This window comes from Filicampus tigris, chromosome 9 (assembly GCF_054856515.1).
Source record: "Filicampus tigris isolate MCC_2025a chromosome 9, RoL_Ftig_1.0, whole genome shotgun sequence".
NCBI classification, from domain to species: domain Eukaryota; kingdom Metazoa; phylum Chordata; class Actinopteri; order Syngnathiformes; family Syngnathidae; genus Filicampus; species Filicampus tigris.
In genome coordinates this window covers 13,707,397-13,728,721 of record NC_141225.1, presented here as the reverse complement: position 1 = coordinate 13,728,721, position 21,325 = coordinate 13,707,397, and the positions used below count along the sequence as shown (strand labels likewise).

At 42.4% G+C, this 21,325-nt stretch overlaps 2 protein-coding genes across 6 annotated transcripts; one reads left to right on the top strand and one right to left on the bottom strand.

Annotated features, from left to right (window-relative positions):
- Positions 1-1,264: 1,264 nt before the first annotated feature.
- LOC147142086 (amphoterin-induced protein 1-like) lies at positions 1,265-5,544 on the bottom strand. Its single transcript, XM_086041400.1, has 2 exons — positions 5,331-5,544; positions 1,265-4,085 (listed from the first exon to the last, which is right to left on the bottom strand). The coding sequence occupies exon 2, from the start codon at positions 4,045-4,047 to the stop codon at positions 2,566-2,568; it is 1,482 nt and encodes a 493-aa protein (XP_085897526.1). The 5' UTR covers positions 4,048-4,085; positions 5,331-5,544; the 3' UTR covers positions 1,265-2,565.
- Positions 2,567-21,104, top strand: LOC147142085 (G protein-coupled receptor 61-like). 5 transcript variants are annotated; one of them, XM_086041403.1, is made up of 6 exons: positions 2,567-2,841; positions 2,911-4,028; positions 5,351-5,471; positions 15,407-15,629; positions 16,942-17,068; positions 17,155-21,104. In XM_086041403.1, the coding sequence occupies exon 6, from the start codon at positions 17,349-17,351 to the stop codon at positions 18,732-18,734; it is 1,386 nt and encodes a 461-aa protein (XP_085897529.1). In that variant the 5' UTR covers positions 2,567-2,841; positions 2,911-4,028; positions 5,351-5,471; positions 15,407-15,629; positions 16,942-17,068; positions 17,155-17,348; the 3' UTR covers positions 18,735-21,104. The 5 variants fall into 5 exon arrangements, with proteins under 5 accessions (XP_085897529.1, XP_085897528.1, XP_085897530.1 ...); XM_086041402.1 differs by having other exon boundaries at positions 15,407-15,715; XM_086041404.1 differs by lacking the exon at positions 16,942-17,068.
- The last annotated feature ends 221 nt before the right edge of the window (positions 21,105-21,325 follow it).

Below are 21,325 nucleotides of genomic sequence, written 5' to 3'. Positions count from 1 at the left end.
CGGATAATGCTATTATCTTTAGAGGTTAGAGATATTGGACCTCAAAGTGGACTTGGCTCTGAAAGGTTCTTTGTGGGTTTCTTCCACATCAAAGTCATCCTATAATGTATTAATGGACCTTGCTTCAAGCACTGCGGCGTAGTCAAGCTAGAACAGAAAAGAACATTCCGTGCACTCTTCTCTTCCCAGACAATTTTCAAGCGATGTCTTGCTATAATGAAGTCAGATTCATAATGGCAAGTCATTCAGGATGTATTTTAGTAAATTTAGCAGAGTAAGAGTAGGTGACCACGTTTCTAATATGGGTCTTGAGCTGAATAACTAAGATGTCTTTTGTTAATACAGTGTAATGGAAACAATACATATACAATGTACAAAAGACAAACATTTTACACAACTGCTGTCTTACATCAGTAGATTTGATAACATTAACATTAAAAGGCAACCAAAGCAATACATGTTATCATATTTACTCTATTTCTTCTCCCTGTGATGAAAAATAGCAGTAAACAAGAATCATTTCATGCCTTGGAAATTTTTGAACATCCTACATGGTGATGCCACTGTTGTAATGTCGAGAAGAGGATGGACAGTGGAGTAGGTCGGAAGTGATCAGTGGGCGTGAACAGCAATAACGGTTGGAGATAAAACAGCACAGTGCTGAGCTCTTCGACAAGAATATTGCCAGTGACCTCTTAAATATTCTATGTGCTACTTGCCAAGCCTGCCCCCCTGCCACTGCTTCTATTTATATGAGCCGCCATAGAACCTCTAGCCTTAGCCACAAGGTCGCATAATATCGCAGGCATTAAATCAGCATTAAAGAGAGCTGATGATGTCATCTTTTTTAGCGAATAGCATTTCATGGCCAGAGTAAAACTAGTAAGGTATTCTCAGGATTGGAATACAGACCCTTGGTATTGGTTATTTACATTATTCATATTGTCTTGTAATATTGACATTTGTTAAAGTGGAAGTCAACGAAAAACATTTTTTTTTTCAAGAATATGTTTTATGCAAGCCCACTAGTTGAAACAGGGTATTCTGATAAATATTGCATTTGTGGAATAAGTGTTAATCCACTCGTTTTTAGCCATCTCCGGGGGCGGCCATTTTGTCTTCTGTCGACTGAAAATGACATCACAACTGCTCACAACGACCAATCACGGCTCAGACTCAGAAAACAGGTCAGCCGCGATTGGTCGTTGTGAACAGTTGTGATGTCATTTTCAGTCGACAGAAGACAAAATGGCCGCCCCCAGAGATGGCTAAAAACAAGTGCATTTTGCTGCTTAATTTATATTCCACAAACGCAAAATTAAACATCATGCCGTATTTCAACTAGTGGGCCTGCTGGGAACATGTGGTTGGGTTGACTTCCGTTTTAACACTGAAACATGTAATTCTCAGACACATACAACATATACATTCAGTAGTTTTGTTTAGACCTTTGATATAAGATTGCTACATTATGAGTATTAAAGCACAATCACCATGTTTTCGTAGTGCTTAGAGACATTGATGACACGTTACAACTCGACTCAGTCTTAAAAATAAGCATCATGAGGGTTGAAATGCTACAAAGGAGTATTTGGGCCACACTGAAAAATGTACCCAAGTTGTAATTTGTTATATATTGTCATAAGGAAAATAAAGAAGAGGGTAACCCTGAACTCAACAGTGCGAGATGAGCATCCAGCAACACCATCTCACTATTTATATTCTATTTTCATAGTATTGCATTTTTTTTTCCTTTTCAGTGTGGTACTAATGGTAAGTGCAAGTAAGGCAAATTAATGAAAGAAAAGATCATTCAATGCTACATCTTTTCTTCTGGCATATATGAATTGTCGTTAGACCTTACACCTGTAACTTTATAGCTAGATACATTTTCAATGTTTTTGGCATTATTACTCTTGAGCGGTAACCTTTTTTCTTTGAGAGTCAGGATATTATTTGTATCAGGTTTTCCTAATCTGTTCTCTGACTGCTTCTGCTCTATCTGTCTGATGTAACCCTTGCTGCTTGTGTGTTGACCGCACTAATGTTATTGTGGCGGTCTGGTTTACTCAGGGTTGGGCATTAATGCCCAGAACCTTTCAGGTCCTCTCATTTGTGTCCCCCGATCAAAGAAAGCTTCCTGGATGTCATTACCATTTCAGTGTGGTACACTCTAAAAAGAAGTTGGGTTGAAAATAATACAATTTGGGTCAAAAATGGACCAATCTGCAACTTGGATCAATTTGACCCAACTTTCTTGATTGTTTTTACAGAAAAGAACACCAAAAATGGGTCGTTTTGCACAAAACAACCCTAAAAAATGGCCTGTTTTGTACAAAACAATGCAAGAAAGTGGCCAAATTTGTGTTTTGGTCCAAATTGTGTTATTAATCCAACTGTTTTTAGAGCGTATGGGAGCTTGTTCACGTTGACTGGAACATGCAGTAGCATCACTCTCGGACTATGAACTAAACTGATCGAGTCAATGCATTTCCATGATGGGTCATTTGGACTCTTGATTCAAAGGCATGCACGGCGGTTTTGTAGACTCTCCCGCGAACACCTTTACACCATCATGGGGGTGTCTGAGCTGACGGAGCTGACGGACGCCTTTCTCTTTTTGTTCCCCCCCTTCCGGTTTTCTTCACCTTTTATGTTCAACCTCCCGTTCTGCTCCAACGGGTCCCTGGTGTCGTACGGGAAGTCTTTGCCGCCCTCATTCCCTCGTTCCGATTCAGTCTCTTGGTGGATTTGGCTGTTGCTGCCGTTGGAGGAATGGAGGCTGCCCATTGGGTCGTTCTTCTCCTGACCTGGACAGCAGGCGCAGCGGCAAGGCGTGAGGTAGAGATACATGAAAACCATCACTATGCTGATCAGGCACGCTATGAGGGTGGTGTACGCCGTTTTCAGGTTCTCCAAGCCGGCATTTGTGGTGGTGTTGAAGACCACGAGGGTGAAGCGGAGCGTCTGGTTTAGGGTGTCTCCGGCGGCGTGGCAGGCGTACACGCCGGAGTCGTCCTCCTTCAAAGGTCCGAGCTGAAGGTTTCCGTCTGGAAGTATCGCCGCGCTTTTGTTTGCCGCAGACACCGGGATGTTACCCGGCAGTGTCCAGGTCTTCACCATGTCTCTCTGTTTGGTGTCGCAGTCCAGCACCACAAACTGCTCCAGGTAGGCCTGCCTGTCCATTATCTTTACCTGGCTGCAGTTCAAATAAGCTTTGTCCAGTTCGAGGGTGAGCACTTTTCGTTTGGGCTGACCCGCAAGGATGCAAGTGTGCTCATCCTTAAAGTCCACCGCGGAGTTGAGATCTGTCAGGTGCCAGCGTGCGACCACGTTGAAAAGATCACAGCTGCACGGGAGGGGGTTGTTGTGGAAGTACAGACCGTTTTTGATCCAGGCGGGCAGAGCTTGAAGCTCATGGAATGTCAGCGCTTTGATCCGGTTGGAGGAGACGTCCAGCAGCGTGAGCGTCTCAACGCGGCTTCGCTCCTTCACCAGCTCCAAGGGGAAGCGCGAGATCAGATTCTGGCTCAGGTAGAGCTTCCGCAGGTTGGCCAGACCCGAGAAAGCGGCGGAGCGATCTATCTGCGAAATGCTGTTCTTATAAAGAAGCAGCACCTCCAAGTTCTCCAGCGGCTCGAACATGTACTCATCCAGCTGGCGAAGCCGGTTGGAAGACAAGTCCAGGTAACGCAGCCTCGTCACGTGCGCGAAGGCCTCCGAGGACAGGAAGGAGAGCCCGTTGTGGCTGAGCAGCAGCGTGTGGAGTCGACTCAGCGCGACGGGCGTCCACTCGGCTCGCAGTTTGCCGATGGAGTTGAAGCTGAGGTCCAGCACTGACGTGTACTTGGGAAGAGGGATGGGGGGGTTGCTGAGATTCCCTTTGGAACAGCTGATGATGTTGCTGGCGCACACGCACGTCTTTTGGCAATCCAGCGGACCTCCCATGAACTGTCCGCTGGTTTGCAGCGACCAAAGGAGAGGGCCAACCAGGAGAACGATGCTCCTCCTCAACACCGACCGACGAGGTATGTGCACTCTCCCCATTGTGTCAGCAGTCTTCACGGTCCACAAGAATCATGGACCTGTGGAGATAATCCAGTTGGTTATTTACTGACGATTTTGAGTTTCATTTCAAATTCAGGACTCGTGTCCACACAAAATGGCCGCCCCCTGAGATGGACAAAAATGGGGGGATTTTACTACTTAACTCGTATTCCACAAACGCAATATCAATCAGAATGCCGTGTTGTAAAAAAAAAAACATGTTGTAATAGTTACTAACATGACAAAAGTGCATCCATTGCTATAGCAACAAGTGCCACCCGTTAGGTTTTATTTATTATTAAAGAGTAAGTCATCCCACAAATTTTCTTTACAACATGTTCTATGCAGCCCTGGTCGTATAAACACGGCATTCTGATTGATATTGTGTTTGTGGAATATGAGTTAAGTAGTAAAATCCCCCCATTTTTGTCCATCTCAGGGGGCGGCCATTTTGTCACTTGCCGTCAACTGAAAATAACATCACAGTTGCTCAGCGCTCAGGTAACGACCAATCATGGCTCAGCTTCAGAAAACAGATGAGCCGTGATTGGTTGTTACCTGAGCCCCGAGCAACTGTGATGTCATTTTCAACTGCAGCCTATCCCCGATAATTTGGGCTGAAAGGTGGGGTGTACCCTGGACTGTCGCCAGCCAAACGCATGGCACATATTGACAAAAAAACATTCACATGCATACATGCAATTTAGAGTCTTGTATGACATGCAAGCTGAGCTGAGACCCGAACCCCGTTCCTAAGGACTGTGAGGCAGACGTGTCAACCGTCAGTTCACCATTCTGCCCGGTCACAAAATAAGAATACTGTGTGGATAAATAACTCACAAAATGCTATATACGCACCCCTATAGCATCTTATTTCAACTTTGCTTTTCACGTTTTATAAAATGCACCAAAATTCCAACCTGCCTTGCTCTGTACCTGTACAAATGGCGATAAATCATGTCTTTTATATTCCATTAATCATAACTGTTGCACTGAATTCATGCTCATATAAGATAACGTGCACAATGTACAGTAAAATGCACAGGTCTGGTTTGCTGCATAATCTGTATAGGTGCATAATTCCGTAGCAGGTCAGAGCCCAAAAGTTGTGGAGACACGGTTGAACAAAAAAAAAAAAAAAAACGTCTATTTTTTGGAAGAAATATATCAAATAAACTCATGCATGTGTCCGCGTTTATCTTTTTCCTGTCATCTACTCCTACTCCCTTTTTTTTTTTTTTTTTTTTTTTAAATAAAGCGTGTTCCGCAGCCGCGGCGTTTACCACGCGTTGGTTCTTTGCAGCAAGCAGACCAAAACAAAGTCCTGGCTCCTATAGTCTTAGGTCCAATCGCCGGCGAGCCGCTCCTGGACGGGATCGACCGGTGTCTCTCTTCCTGTCCCCTGCAGCGAGTACATCACAAGAGTGAGTAGCACCGCGCGGCGGACTGTCCGCAGTCTTGATCGCAGAAGAGCGAACGGCACCATGTGATACTTTTGATGCAATGGGTGTCACGTCACTGCTCCATTCTCGCTTGCTTGCTTTCTCTCTCTCTCTCTCTCTCTCTCTCTCTCTCTCTCTCTCTTCCGTCCCCTCTCTCCCACACTGCATGTGGCGTACTAATTCAAGACAAAACCTTGCAATCTCATCAGTGCACTTGGCAGCCATGGCACCAACTAATTGATTTTGACTTCAAAGAGCTGAGAAACAATTGAACCGGTCGCGTCGTACGGTTCGCTGTTATGAACGGTTCCGCAATAGGTCCCCACGGGCCACAAAAAGTACACCCGGGTTTACTGCTGTTCATTTTATTGTTTCAAATCTACGACCTTAAAGTGTTTCTCATACACGTTTTTATTGCGTTTTCTGTGCAGACGTTGTGTTCAGTCCCTCTTTATATAGCAAGAGTGTGAAACTCATATTTGTGCTCATACAAAATTGATGGATAATATTTGAAATCAAGTGGACATCAATTATTGTCCAATGTGTTTCATCTTAAAAGAACATAATGTATGTGTTCAATATTTCTTACATGGTTTTGTTGATCTGATATGTTGTGATTGTGCAACAACAATAATGTAATTAATGTCATGCTCAACTATAGTGTTTGAAAACTTAACTACACTAACTAGACCAGCAGTCACCAACCTTCTTGAAATTTAGTGCTACTTCTTGGCTACTCATTAAAAGGGAAGGCAACGCAAACATTTTTTTTCCAAGGCCATGTTCTATGCAAGCCCACTAGTTGAAACAGGGCATTCTGATAAATATTGCGTTTGTGGAATAAGTGTTAATCCACTCGTTTTCAGCCATCTCTGGGGGCGGCCATTTTGTCTTCTGTCAACTGAAAATGACATCACAACTGCTCACTCAGACCAATCACGGCTCAGATTCAGAAAACAGGTCAGCCGTGATTGGTTGTTGTGAGCAGTTGTGATGTCATTTTCAGTCGACAGAAGACAAAATGGCCGCCTCCAGTCATGGCTAAAAACGAGTGCATTTTGCTGCTTAACTCATATTCCAAAAACGTAAAATTAATCAGAATGCCGTGTTTCAACTAGTGGGCCTGCTGGGAACATATTCTTGAAAAAAATATGTTTGGGTTGACTTCCGCTTTAAAGCAAAGGGCTACCATGCAGTGTGATACGCACTTCTGAAATAACACATTTTCTCAAAATACCCTTAGTAATTTTTTCCCTATTTGCCATATTATATATATTGTGTATCCAAAATATAAAAACCTCTATTTAGGATTTAGAGAGTGAGTGAATAATTCTGAACACAGAAATAGCTTTCTAATGTTTATTCATCCAAGGCAAATATTCTACATTGGAAAAATCTCACGGCACACCACCATGAAAAAATGTCACAAATATTTGCATATTGAATTCATAATGTGCGGTAGCATAGTGGGAGAGCGTTTCATTGTTCTGCCATGGATGAACAAAGATACGTAAATAATTTTTGGACCAATTTAGTGACATTTCTTTCCTGGATTTCTGGATTATGGCGAATTCCAATCTGTTTAGATTCAGATTACCACGCCGTGGGAACAGAACTCCGTCTTAATCCGAGAACCCTCCGCAATCTATTTTCCGTGCGTCAGCACTGCAAGGTGAAGGAATTGATTATTGAACCGCTTGGTGCAGTTTTTTTTGCAAAGAAAAGCAAAAAAAAAAAAAAAAAAAAAAACATGGGGGAAGCCTAAATGGTCTTCCACTGCCATTATGTTGCAGGCAATGATGTCAGTGTAATGATAAAGACCTTCCTCTTGGCTCATCTTTACTGTGGTGAAGGACAGGCCAAGTGTGTGCACGTGCGTGTGCACTGCTGCAGTCTTTGCTGGACGTGATGTGCATGCAGCTGTGTGGGATGGTGGGTGTGTTCACAGATTGCAAATGAAAACAGTCTGTTCCAGGTGTTTTTAAGGGGGCATATAATTGAAAATGGCAGAATTCTGGTCTAGTGATTAGCACGGTTGAAAGATGTGGGTTCAAATCTGGGTTCTGGCTTTCATGTGAGGAATCTGCGTGTACATTCTTGTGTGGGTTTTCTGGCTACTTCTTCCCCGATTAGCTGGAATAGGACAGCTACAGTTTAGCCGGGATTCTGATGAGGACAAGCACGATAGAAAATGCATTAGATGGATGTTACAGTCTGCTCGCACTAGGGCGGAGTCAGGCAGTCCGACACTAATACTACAACAGCATTGTGTTTGTCTTGTAAACACAACAAAATGCTGGCTTGTTTTCCTAACCCACTCACTGGCTTGCTGTCCATTTTGAGCGGATTGGTTTACTTTTGCCCAAGCGTGGGTTAATTATTTTCACCCAGCAAACTGGGTTGAAAATTGGATTTGGACGGGCTGAAGAGCTGAAGGTGGTTGCCATTTTGTGTACTGAAGTTGAAGTCAATTTAATGTAACATTGTTAGAAAACTGTGGTGGTGGCCGGATGGCTCGGTGTTGCTGACCTTGGACACAGCGATCGGGGTTCAACATCCACTCACGGCAGGTGGCCCACCCACTAACGATGGGTGGGTTGTGTCAGGAAGGGCATCTGGTGTAATAACCGTGCCAAACATATCATGCGGGTGACTTGCTGTGACGACCCATGACAGTGCAAAGTTGCTTCTTCTTTTTAGAAAATGTTGTTAACAAATTTATCATTTTTAACCACAAGGTGGTAACCCATTTCTTGGTAACTTTAACTCATGGGTGCTGGGTAAAAATAAACCAGGATTGGCTTGGTCATTTTGAACCTAACGCTGGGTTAACTATTTCACCAAATCCGGGTTACTTTTGACCCATCAGATTTAAGAGTGAAGGCAAAATTCTTGGATGGAGCCTGTCTATTGGAGCTCATTAAATTGTGCAGGCATACAAGTGAACACACGACCTTGACATGAGCTCTCCCGTCAGCATCTCACACAAACCGGTGTGACACCGAAACGCTGCTCGGCTTGTTAAAGTGCTATAATCAATGCCAAGGTTGGAATCAAAGGCAATTGTTGGATCACCATGGAGATATTTGAACCCGTTGCAGAGCGGTTGTTAATGTGACAGCGTAACCACATGGATGACTGGCGACCCCCGAAAGCCCCACAGTAATTAGAATGAAGCAAAGTCTCATCATGAGTCATGACAGTATTGGATGGAAATCAAGACGTAGCGAAGACGTCTTTCAATTTATAGATCAACATATCCTCGCTGTCCTGTGAAAAAACACCTATGTCCAATTTTGGGAAAAAAAATGACATTTTCACGTTAACGCAATGTCTGTAACGCGGAAACACCATTCACGTAAAAATAAGAAAATAGAAAAAAAAAATGGACTTAGTGTTTTTCACATGACAGAGACGATATTGAAGCAGACTTAACACTACGCGTGTTTAACTTAAAGCTCAACATCGCTCATCTATTTGAATTTGCTTGCACATCACAAGTGTACGTCCTTACCATGCTGACATTTTCCCCATTAGCAGAATGAGGCAATTGTTGTCGAATAATACCGACATCAATTCTGCTGTCAGCTAGGTCTGTCCAAACTTTTACTAATTTGAATTTTGAATAGAAGCATATTGCACAAGGGTGGCTCAAAAATCACAATACGCATCCTTTTCTATTTCGTTTCAGGTGTCAATCGGACAGATTTGACGGCATCGGCGTTTGACGATTCAGGTTTCGCGGTTTTGGCAAGCATATCATTCCCTTGCCCGTGACCTACCAATCATCATTGCAAAATTGTCACCTGGAAAGATGTTGTCTGTTAACAATTGCACTTCAGTGCCAATCATCACTGCTCTAACGCAAAGTACATTTTATGCTTTCCATTTCAACTTTCTAGAAACAGGATCCATTCTTGTGAAACCGCAGAAGAAAACAACAAACTCTTAGAGCAGGTATTTGCCAGGGAAAGTCTATCCGTAGGCCTGCATTGGCGCTCAGCATCGACAAAAACTCGATTCAGGTTGTTGAGCCTCATTATCTTCTGCTTGACACCTTTGAGCAACCTGAAGATGGTACGGTTGTTTCGAGAAACTTTCCATGGATAGTGTTAATTGTGCTACCAGTTCGAGTGGTGTGATGGCCACAAAGCTTTTCAAATTGGCACTGAACTGCAGTCAGGGGCAGAAAAACATCTTGCCAGGTGACAATTTTGCAATGTCGCTCCAATTTAAAAGGGCGAGAGAAGGAAAGGAGAGGCTTACAAAATTTGCAAAGCCTTAGCTGTCAGATGGATGGACAGACGGAGTTATTGTAAATAATGAACTGAAACAAAAACAACCAACTTTTTATTTACCTTTTTATTTCACATGTTTTGTAGAGAATCAATTATTTAGATTTGTAAAAATATGAAAATAAGCCAACTTACAAATACGGTTAACATTTTAAAATCAAATCATTGTTTGATTAATTATAGTTTCATTATAAATAATATTTTCAAAAGTAAATGCATTTTCATTATTAAAATAAACAATTTCAAGGATTTTTTTAAATTTAGCTATATTTTTTTAATGGCTCCTTTAGCACAATAGTTTTCCTATCCCAGGCTAGGCAGAAATGTGACTAACTCTGCACCCACACACATGTTAGCATTAATTTCATCCATGCTGCATTTGTTGTTCATGACTGCATCGAGAATCTTAACTGTTCTCTAGGTATTATGTTGCAAATGGACTCAATTGTGTTGAAGGTGATGCACCGCCCACCATTAATAATGGAATGTATTCAGCATCAGGGCATTGATCTTCCTCCCAACTCCCATGGAAGGCATAATGGTTGCCAGAGTGATTATGGCTGCGCACTCACACCTAAACTCTTCTAAATCATCTTTGTTTGCGGAACTATAGCTCATATTTATATATGCATACAAGTCGTCATCCTTTCATTTCGTATGTATGGTTGTGATTTGAAGATGTACTGAAGTGTGTTATTGCATACTGTTGCTCAGTTAATTTAGTCAGTGGCCTCGCAGAAGGACAATTCGGCGTCAGGAGATTTATGCTCCTCTCGTGAATTATGAACGGGCTGGTCCAAGCGGGTTAAAGTCATATCAAACGAGGGCGTGTTGTCAAGGCTTCTCGAAGGAAGAAGCGCTCAACTGAAGATCTCTGCTGTTGTTGTCAAACATCTTTTTTCCGCTCACTTACCACTTTAGGGTCAGTTGACTCAGGAGTGTATTGCATCATACTGAGAGGTGTAGTACATCATGATCACAGGCAAAATATTAGCAACAAACTGATTATCTTTTTATTGTTATCTTAAATTCACACGGATAATGGGACACTTAACATATTTTGTCTTAATACTAGATAATATATTAAGATTATAACAGTATTACTGTTCTCTAGATTGCTTTACGCGCAATATAGAGGAAACACTGCCCCCATGTGGCGTATTAGGGAGGCTTGGTTTTTTTTTTTCCATTTCAGGTGCCATTCATGTCCCTCAAGCTAACCTTACAGAATTATAATATGAATAATAAAAATATAAAAATGAAGACATTCAGAAAGGTAGTATAAAACACAAGAACCAAAATACAAACACATAATAATTCAAATCAATCATAAATAAGCTTGTTAGAGACGGTTCGAAGGCTTCATTGCCATCAATTATCGACAATGAGATTCTTATGTTATGTTACTAACTGGCAACTACAGAAAGGAAATGCAATGAAATCAAATAAAATGAAATCAAAACTGACATGCATTGGGATCATAAACTGAGCACCAAATCGTCACATTTATCACTTGTGACTGTTTGAGCTATATCGCTGCATTAGAAACCTTCAAGCTGGAGAGTCTCCAAGGCAACATTCATTGCTCCACTCCTTATCTCTAACAACTTCACACCAACATATTTTTACATTACACACCTTAACATGTTTCACGCTTCCTGCTCGAGTGTGCGCGTGTAGCATATTTATCAAATCCTCCACACAGTAATCCTGTTTTTTTTTTTCTTCTTCTCCCCAATTATGTTATCAAACAATAAGCAGGCCGATATTATCCCACTCAGGGCACCTTTTGCCGCATCGGGGATGTTTGTTTGTGTAGGCGTCCATAAATCCGTTTGAGTGAATGCAATGGCATGAGCTCACACGTGAGTGCGGTTGATATCTGTGCTGCTCGTTGTGATTGGCAGTGGCTGCACTTTGGGGTTCGAGCGGCGTCCTTTTGCTATTTCTGAGTGTGAACGTGGAGTCTATTTTCACCGTTGCTGTGGAAACCATTGTATTTGTGGTGGCAATGATAGGTGCTGCCAGGCGGGTGAGGAATCTGCTATTTTTGTCATGAGTCAACAGTGCACGCCGCGCACTCGCTCACGCGCGGACACGCACACGCATGTAGCCAACATAGCATGCTTGGACGAATTTAAAAAATGTATGCCATTGATATTGAATTAATTGTAACTGCTAATATTTTGGGGGCAGTGGTGGCCTATAGTGCAGTGATTCCCAACCATTGTGGAAAATTAGCCAATTTTACCGAATTGGTCTGGAAATTAGTACTGTGTTTTTGTTCATTTATATATGGCAGAGACGTATAGGAACAGCCAGAACAATGCAATACTTTTCTACTAGATGGCCAGTGTAAGGTTCAATGTATCCCCATTAATTCATGGCTTACAACAGAGCAATAGCTTTGTGTTCAACTAACCAGGCCCAAATAAGTACAAATATTAGTCAAATAAAACATTTGATACATGCATTGAACAGTCTATGTATGTATGTATGTATGTATGCATGCATATGCATGCATGTGTATATTGATTTATTTATTTAATATTTGGTTATTTGATTATTGTTATTACATTAATGTATGTATGTATTAAATTATCTAATAGTTGGTTATTTGATTATTATTACATTAATTACATAGGTGAACACATTTTTAATTTTTTTTTAATTAGAGATGAAAGATAAACTTTTCTCGAGTTTTTATTGCACTGATTCCAAATCAGCCCTTGTTTTTTTTCTCTAGCACATCAGGTTTTCATAATAATAATAATAATAATAATAATAATAATAATAATAATCATATATTGAGTAATATCTTTAGTACAATTTAGTCAGCAAGAGGTGGAATTCTTTTTTTGACAAAAAAACAAAAACGAGACTCATCTCAAAATCTCAAAAACGTGATGCGCTACACAAAAAGGAAAGAAATTCTTTTAAATTCAGTGTCCAAAATACAATTTGGGGACACAAAAAGCCATCTCTGATTAAAATTGTCTGTTGAACAGTGTTATATTGCGAATATGTTTAAAAAAAATGAATTGAATGAATTGTTTTTCTATTATATTAAAATGAGCTACTTTGCACACATTAACCCCCCCCCCCCCAAATTTACGAATGACGAGTGATGTGCCCCATCTGTCAATTTTAAAAATGATTTGTGGCCTATAAGCACAAACGTTTGCTGAGTCTCACAAGATATGCTGATATTTTGCATCATGCCTGATGATGCTTTGAACGCTTATCTTGTTTGACTTTTGAGGTACGTTTCTCCAAGAAGCATTGATTGGACTACAAATCATACTGCAATCTAACTCCAAATGTCCGAACACAGATGAGGAAAGGCACACGCATATCCATATGCACTATCGTTTAATGTAGTATATTTAAACAAGCATGCACTGTATGTTGACGCCGCCTTTCCTCATCATTACCTGACATCTTGATACCATGACAACCGATGTAATGACATTCTCTCTAATGCCGCGTGTGCGTGCGTGTGTGCTTGTCTATGGAGTTATCTGCATGACTGATTGGTCATTTCATTTTACACAGTGTTAAATGTTTATCAATTCACAAACTGGAACTACAGCAAACACCTGAACACTGCACCAAATGCTGTTTGTGCTGGTCTGGAAATTGTTGGATTAACATTATGTTGACTCATCAATAAATATGTGTAGTAACATTTCCAGACTACTAAAAGCTATCCACACAAAATATCTTTGCAAGTACTTCATCTCTTTTATTGGTATACGGTGGACACCCGCATATTTGCGGTTCGGCGTTTGCGAAATCACCTATTCACCAATTTGCGAGAAAACTCACCTATTCGCATTTTTTTAAATGTATCAATAAGAAGTGGGAAAATTCTTTTTTTATTTTCGAGGCAAAATAATGTAAAAAATTCTTTAACTGAAACAACAAACTTTCGTACTTGCGTAACCACACCTAAACAACCAGTGGCAGTTTTAGACCAATTCAACTGCTTCACAGTATTTATTCTTGGTATTTATTTATTATATTAATTTAGCCTAACACCAGGCTACGTTTACATGGACACATTTATTCGAATTAAAAGCCTGATCGAAGTAAAAATGCTTCATGTACACACCCCATTCGGAATATTCTAATCCGATCAAGCCCATTCCGATCAAGATTTTATTCTCAAACGAAAGGGGTGGTTTATGTCACTTGATAATCCGATCCGCGCGCATGACGACACTTATTCCGAAATTTCGGAAAAAAACTGCCTTTACTGCGCGTGTGACATCCGTACATTTGTTTCTGTTATTCCCGGAAGGTAGTAGAAGCAGAGCGACATGAAGACGTGGCGTGCCATTCTGGCATGACTTCTGGTTGCAATATAACAACAATCACTGTAGTGTAAAACAGTCTCATACTTGAACCAAAAGAGCTGAGTTGTCGCTGTGTCATTATTCTAATAAATCTATTAGTAATTTAAATGAATCAGTCAGTGCATGTGAGATGTTACATGAATGGTTAAAGAGGTGCGAGGTGATTGGCATTAAATGCAAATGGGTGGACAACCTTACAAATGCAAATTAGAAAAAAAAAACAAAAAAAAAAAACAGTTGATAGTAGTCTAGTTGTATCCATAATCGCCCCAGATTTCATTGTCCCTTCGTAGACAGCAATGAGATGGACTGTATATGAAAAGGATCACCGTGGCAACAGGAGCCCCACTTTGAGAAGCTAAGATGATGGAGGCTGAAGGCTGGCCTCATCACTTCCCTCACCTTCTCAATAAATCTTCGACCGGAGGCCGCGCCGATCCATGAAACCGCTCAAATCACCACTGAATGACAAGAATGAATAAACATGGAGGATAGCGAGAAAAAAAATGAGGGATTTGAACATTCATGAGTGTAAATATAGGACTGTATATCTTAATGCCACTGTCAGAAAATGTGCATTATTTGAATGTTTGTCCTAATAATGTAGAGTAAGTCTTCCGAATGAATCAATCAAAATGAATCAAATATTTAAAATTCTGCCTATGTGAACAACACAATTACTCAACTCAATAACATTGCTGTCATTATTATTGTATGTATCCTGATCTAGTTTCTATGGTAGATTGTAATTTGAATCTCCTCTTGAGGTTTTAAGATAAAAAAATATATATTATGGACAAATTTCCGTGAGCATAACCCCTGGTTTTCGCTTTAACTTATTCACTGCCATTGACAAATTTACTTGTCTTTTCACAGTCCAGCCATTCAAGCCCATGAACTTATTTATATTTTTTTCCCAAATGTCATCTTTCAAAGCGTCCTTTTTTTGTTCACGTCTACCGAACCACTGCTCCTTGTGAAGTGAGTTGATTTCACTGCCGCGCACACGGGGCTTGTATCTTAAGGTTTTGCTCACAAGTCAAGGCAGGAAAATCGTCCGTATCGGGAAAAACTCGAAAGTCGGGTCACTTGTATCTTCGAGCAACACTGTATTGAAATAAATTGAGCTTTTTGATTTACTGAGATTTATTGCGGCACGTTGCTATATACTTCAATTTGGAACTGAAGTACTGCAGCTACTGTACACACAATATTGCGTAATACCTGCCACTGTGTTCTTGACAATTCAACGTGAACCCTACAGACACTAGGACCCAGTGGCGACACGACACGGAGGTTCCTCCCTGCAACCATGGGAAGGAGGAGAGGAGGGGAAGAGAGGAGAGTGGGCTGCCCGCCTGGTGTCTTTGCACACATTCCCATCAGCATCTTTTGGATGGAACCACGTCCGTAGTCAACCCGGGATGCACAAAGCAGAACAAGGGCCGGGAAGACGAAGCGAAGCGAAGGGGCCGCGTTCATCGCAGGTACATGATGCGACTTGAGTGCGAGATGCACCACATTCTCATCCTTCAAACCCAAAGCAGCAGTGTGAGGAAATATTCTTATTCAGGTACATCATGATCTCTGTCTCCCCTTTCCCTCTATTTGCTTTACACCCCAACCCTCGTTTCGTTCCACTTTTATACTAAAATTATGAGAAGGAGATGAATCAACTATATGTATGATGAGAGGAGATGTAGTGCCTTGCTTTACACAGTGGGTGTAATGTATTAATGATTAACATACAAATGAGTGGGTGGTAAGACATGACTAAACCTGGCAGGAGGGTAAATCTGAATTGGGGCACCCTGTTGTTTGATTTAGACACATAGTAGTGTTTACTGCATGGAGGCAATCATTGAGGGATTGATTCTTAATTTAATTCCCAGTGTTCTAATCATAAACCATGCAGGTTTTTCTTTTTTTTTTTTTTCTTTTTCTTTCAATTTTCTTTTTTTTTTTACCACACACAAGTAGATCCCTATGCATCTTTGCACTCAGTTAGTTTGTAGACAGATGGGCATGCAATGGAGAGTCTTTTACAATACATAAGACTCTTGAGACACTTCATCAGACGATCTATATTAACATCCAACGCACGCGATGTATCAAAAGATTCTGCCTTTACCGCCATGCCAATGTTGAGTTTTGATTCGGGATCATTGAACAGTGTGAGGCTGTAGTTAGCAGTGGGGTGGGAAGAACTGCACTGTATACGGTGAGCTGTTACTCCTAATTTGGTTGTTGGCCTAGTACGTGATAGTGATAAGATATCAGAAATAGTACAGAAATGAGGCAGCCTACTTGACACATATTCTATTGGATCTCATTGGACTGTGTTAAAGTTATGGCTAGTTAGCAGAGCCCGGGCATTCCGACTATCCGACGGACCGGTCCGTCCATCCGCCTAAGGTGGACGCCAATTTTGTCGGAGATAAACGAAAGATGGGACTCTTAAAAAAATAGACGGACAAAGTATAGGCGAAAGCGCTTTTTTTTTCCATCTATGTAATCGTCTATCGTATATATTTTGGTGACGCTTCCATGGCCGCGGTGAGTCTTATGTTTGAAATTACCCAGGCTGCTGACGGAAGGCGGTAAACGGTCCGGGGAATTTTAGTGAAATGCCCAGCTCTGCTATTTAGTGTATAAAGTATACATTATATGTGTGTGTGTATGTGTTTATGCATACACACATTTTAAATTAAATCTAGATAAATGAAAAAAAAAAAAAATTATTTATCATTTAATTTTTTTTTTTTTTTTCATTATTGCATTTTCAATTCCTTGTCTAAGGGCCACCAATACGCCCTTTCGGGTCCCTAAATGCTGGAACGGAGCGAATGGAAATGTGTGATTCAACTGGGATTGTGTCATTCATTCTCTCTGCCTCTCTGTCGCTAAGATGAGATCCCTTGTAATAGTGAGTTCATCTGAGGATTGACTTTGGATGATCCCAGAGCGAGTGAACAGAGTAAACTCACAGTTCATTGTGTTCTCTTTCTTCAGGGGTGCTTCCGACTGTGAGGATTTTATAAATGAAAAAGACCGTTAAAAACCTCCCTCGACCATCAGTCCGTCAAGTAGAGGGCAGCTCCCTTGCTAATTCCCCAGCCTCTGTCCTCTGGCCGTACTTCCTGGCTGTGAAGGATGGGTGATGGGCCAGTGACGGACCCTGCCTGCCCGCCTCGCCCCACCCTCCAATGGAGCCAGCGTGGAACTCCTCCCACCCTCCTCCGCAGCTCCTGTCCAACATGTCTACCTCCACTCTGGTTGAGGGCTGGCCTCCGTCCCAGTGGCTAGCCCTGGCGGCCATGCTGTTCATGGACCTGCTCGCTGTGGTGGGCAACGTGGCCGTCATGGCGGTCATCGCCAAAGTCCCGCAGCTCCACAAGTTTGCCTTTGTCTTCCACCTGTGCTTGGTGGACCTGCTGGCCGCCTTGGTGCTGATGCCCCTCGGCATGGTCTCTAGTCGAGCCTTCTTCGGGGAGGCCCTGTGCCGGAGTTACCTCTTTCTCAGCGTGTTCCTGGTCAGCGCCGCCATCCTCTCCATCTCGGTCATCAACGTGGAGCGCTATTATTATATCATACACCCCATGCGCTACGAGGTGAAGATGACCGTAGGCCTAGTAGCGTCAGTGCTGGTGGGGATATGGGTCAAAGCTTTGGCCATGTCCGCTTTGCCGCTGCTCGCCTGGATCCTGCAAGGCGCGAGGACTCCCCTTCTGGAGGGCGGCGGGGGAGGCGGGGGCGTCCCGTCTGCCCCGGCTCAGGGTCAGAGGCGCTGCTCGCTGCACTGGACGGGGGGCGGCTCGAACCGTTTGGCCTTCATGGTCCTCTTCACGCTGCTTTACTTCCTGTGTCCGCTGCTGGTCATTTTCGTCGTCTACTGCAACATGTTCAAAGTGGCTCGGGTAGCTGCCATGCACCGCGGGCCTCTACCCACCTGGACGGACACGCCTCGTCGCCAGAGATCGGAGTCGCTCAGTAGCCGGTCCACGATGGTTACCAGCTCTGGGACGGGGACCGGAAGGGAGACTCCGGCGCGGCCATTTGGAGGAGGGAAGGCGGCAGCGGTGTTGGCGGCAGTAGGCGGACAATTTCTGTGTTGCTGGCTGCCCTACTTTTCCTTCCACCTCTATTCCGCCCTGGCTGCCAGCCCCCCGGCCGCATTGGCGTCTCTGGAGGAGGCGGTCACCTGGATTGGTTACTTCTGCTTCACCTCCAACCCCTTCTTCTACGGCTGTCTCAACAGACAGATCCGGGAGGAGCTGGGCAAACATCTGCCGTGCCTGTTTCGCCGAGCGGGCCTCGAGGTGGAGGACAGACTGCCCAGCCGCGAAGGCTCCATCGAGGAAAATTTCCTCCAGTTTCTTCAGGGCACCGGTTGCAACTTGGAACCTCAGAACTCGCATAGCACCTCCAGTCCGAAGGGGGAAGCCTGCCGCCCCGCGGCTCAGCCCCAAGCATCTGAGCCAGCACATCCGCTACCTGTTGATTTTCGTATACCCGGGCAAATCGCAGAGGACACCTACGAGTTTGTCGATACCGATCAGGCGAAAAACAACCACAAAGATACAGACACTTAACTTTTTTTTTTTTTCTTACAACAGTGTAATTGCATTGAAGACATAAGGAAAGTTGTTAGTAATATGCCACAACATTATTACCAAACCGTGTGAATACAGATGCATCACAAATAATGTTCAGTTTTGGTTTCCTTAGTCGGAGAGCTTTGCCTAGTCTAGTATTTTGCTTACCTACCAAAATACAAGCATATTGTTAAATTAATACCTCGCTGACCGTGTCCAGCAAAACTGAGCATTATCTTGCCAAAGCAGTTTTGTTCCAGTTCTTGAACGAGTTCTTCTTAAAGTCCCCGTAAAGTGAAAATAAATGTCTTCTAAATTTGACACACCGCAGATAAGAATGTAAAACAACCCTGCCAATTTTGAACGATTAAAAACATTGTCAAGTACATAAAATGCGGCTTAGAAATAATGAAACGTCAAGTTGTTTTCTCCGCTCTCAGATTCTGCGGGTGTGTTCGCTGAATGCGCTGACATCACGCACCAGTCAATTGTTATGTCAATCAAATATCACTGCTATGACCTGGAAAAAGTGGGTCATCGCAGGGCTTTTCCACGCCATGACAACAAAACGCTGGCGGTTATGTTGGACATATTTCCTTCATTTCCCTCGTGCTTCTGCCTTCTCTCCGTAACGTACGTGCGCTCACAGCCGACAACGAGGCAATCTAAAGTTGCCGCACCAGAAATTTTCCAAAGTGAAGATGCTTTTTCAGGGTGTAGAAGTAGCTAGCTAGCTAGCTAGCTAACCGCACATCACAATTACGCCAGTGTCCTGTAATTCCTTCCTACCCGTTCAGACATCCTACCAATGGTCAGTGTGCTTGCACACGCATGCTCACAACGCCGATAGTGATGTGGGTTAGGTTGAGTTTAGGAATAGGTTGTGGGGTAGGCTCTCTAATCAGGATGTTTCGCAGGGGTAGGACAATTTGGCAGAACACCGGTTCAGGTTCAACTCATGCTTGACACCAAAGTGAGTCACGGGGCGCCATTTTAGCTACACCCCAAAAAAAATCAGGAAAACTGAAATGGTAAAATAAAAAACAGCTCAATGCTGTAGTTCCGCAATTGAGTCCTACATAGTTCTCAGACTTTGCACATGTTTTCAGCAGTTATCTTCAAAGGTGTATAATGCATTTAGAAAAAAAAAATCTCTCAGTTCACTTTACAGGGTCTTTAACTTGAGCAGGTGTACCTAATGTCGTGGCCAGTCGGGCTAGTTCTCGAAATTGTATTGCACTTTGCCTCATCAGTTTTCCTCTCAGTTTTTGACAGTGTGTGGAAATTAGGATATGTTTAAACAAATGAGTTAGACATGGATTTAACAATTTTAAAAATTTGGGGAAGTTAATTAAAAAAATTAAGGGAAAAAGCTGTATTTGTGCTTAACCTTCAACTCTGTACAGTGAATGATGATTTTTGAAAATCTTGAAATGCTGGTGTCAGGCTAGATATCAAGCTGAGCTGTTTGCCTTTGATCACCAGCTTTGTCTCGATGGATTGCTCACTTATTGCGCTGTGATCTTCTGCCTTTGGAAATCACAAATGAAGACTCCACGCTGTAGTACAAATGTAGTATTAATTGTTTGTCTTGAGTTTGACAGTTTGGCTTTCATCAATCATAAAGCCTCTCTAAATTCTTCAAATCAGCCCGCAGGCACACATCGTGTAACCCGCTTCTCATGGAAGTGCTGCGGTTGACTCTTTTTTTGTTTATTTCCTGTCATCAAGCAGGGTGTGTTATGACTACAAGCTGATTCTAGAACTCATCTGCTTGAGGAAATACAAATCGCTAGCATTTGATCAGTATGGTTATGTTCCTTTCAAATGTTTCACTTGCTAAATTATGTGTTTCGTAGACTTATAAGTGTGCTTTGTGTGTACTGTACCGCTTTACACAACCTTTTATTTTATTTTTATCTGTGAGTGTTAAGTACATGTTTTGAATTTGATTGCAACCAGCCTGGAATGTTTTGACCTGCTGCTGCCTTCTTTGTGAGTCGTGGAGATTATCATCATGGACGAGAAATGTATATAGTAGTTTCTTTGACTTGCCTCATCAGGTTTTATGTACAAACAAACCTTGAATATGATAACTACATGCAGAACTAATCGAAATAGCAGGTGCTTTACTAACGTGGATACAGGGTCACTCAGATATTCTATTGCTTTGGAGTGAGAGAGCTAAAACCAGAAATGATCTTGAGGTTCATTATGTATATCCAAAATTGTGAATGATGTGGGGCGTTTACAATAAGGGGTTTCGTTTTTGTTTCTTTTTTTTCTCGAATGTCTTTAAAATGAAAGAATGGCTTGCACGTGTGTTGAACATACACAGCTAAAAATTCATTGAGAGCTACGGTTGTAATAAAGAGTTTCTATGTTTTTAAAAGAACACTGATTCTTTTCTCATGATTGGACGTAAGAGTCATCCATTCACTGTATTTATCCATAGGAGTGGTCAATTCTAGACCTCCCTGTCTCTGACCACCACCTCCACTTGCACCAGGAAGTCACGGATCTGGATGGAACTGCCAAGACAACATGACCAGGGAGGCCATCAAGGGGAATACAAGAGATGACAATGA

Excerpts from the sequence above, each read along its gene's own strand:
- LOC147142086 (XM_086041400.1), bottom strand. The coding sequence starts at position 4,047 with ATGGGGAGAGTGCACATACCTCGTCGGTCGGTGTTGAGGAGGAGCATC.
- LOC147142085 (XM_086041404.1), top strand. The coding sequence starts at position 17,349 with ATGGAGCCAGCGTGGAACTCCTCCCACCCTCCTCCGCAGCTCCTGTCC.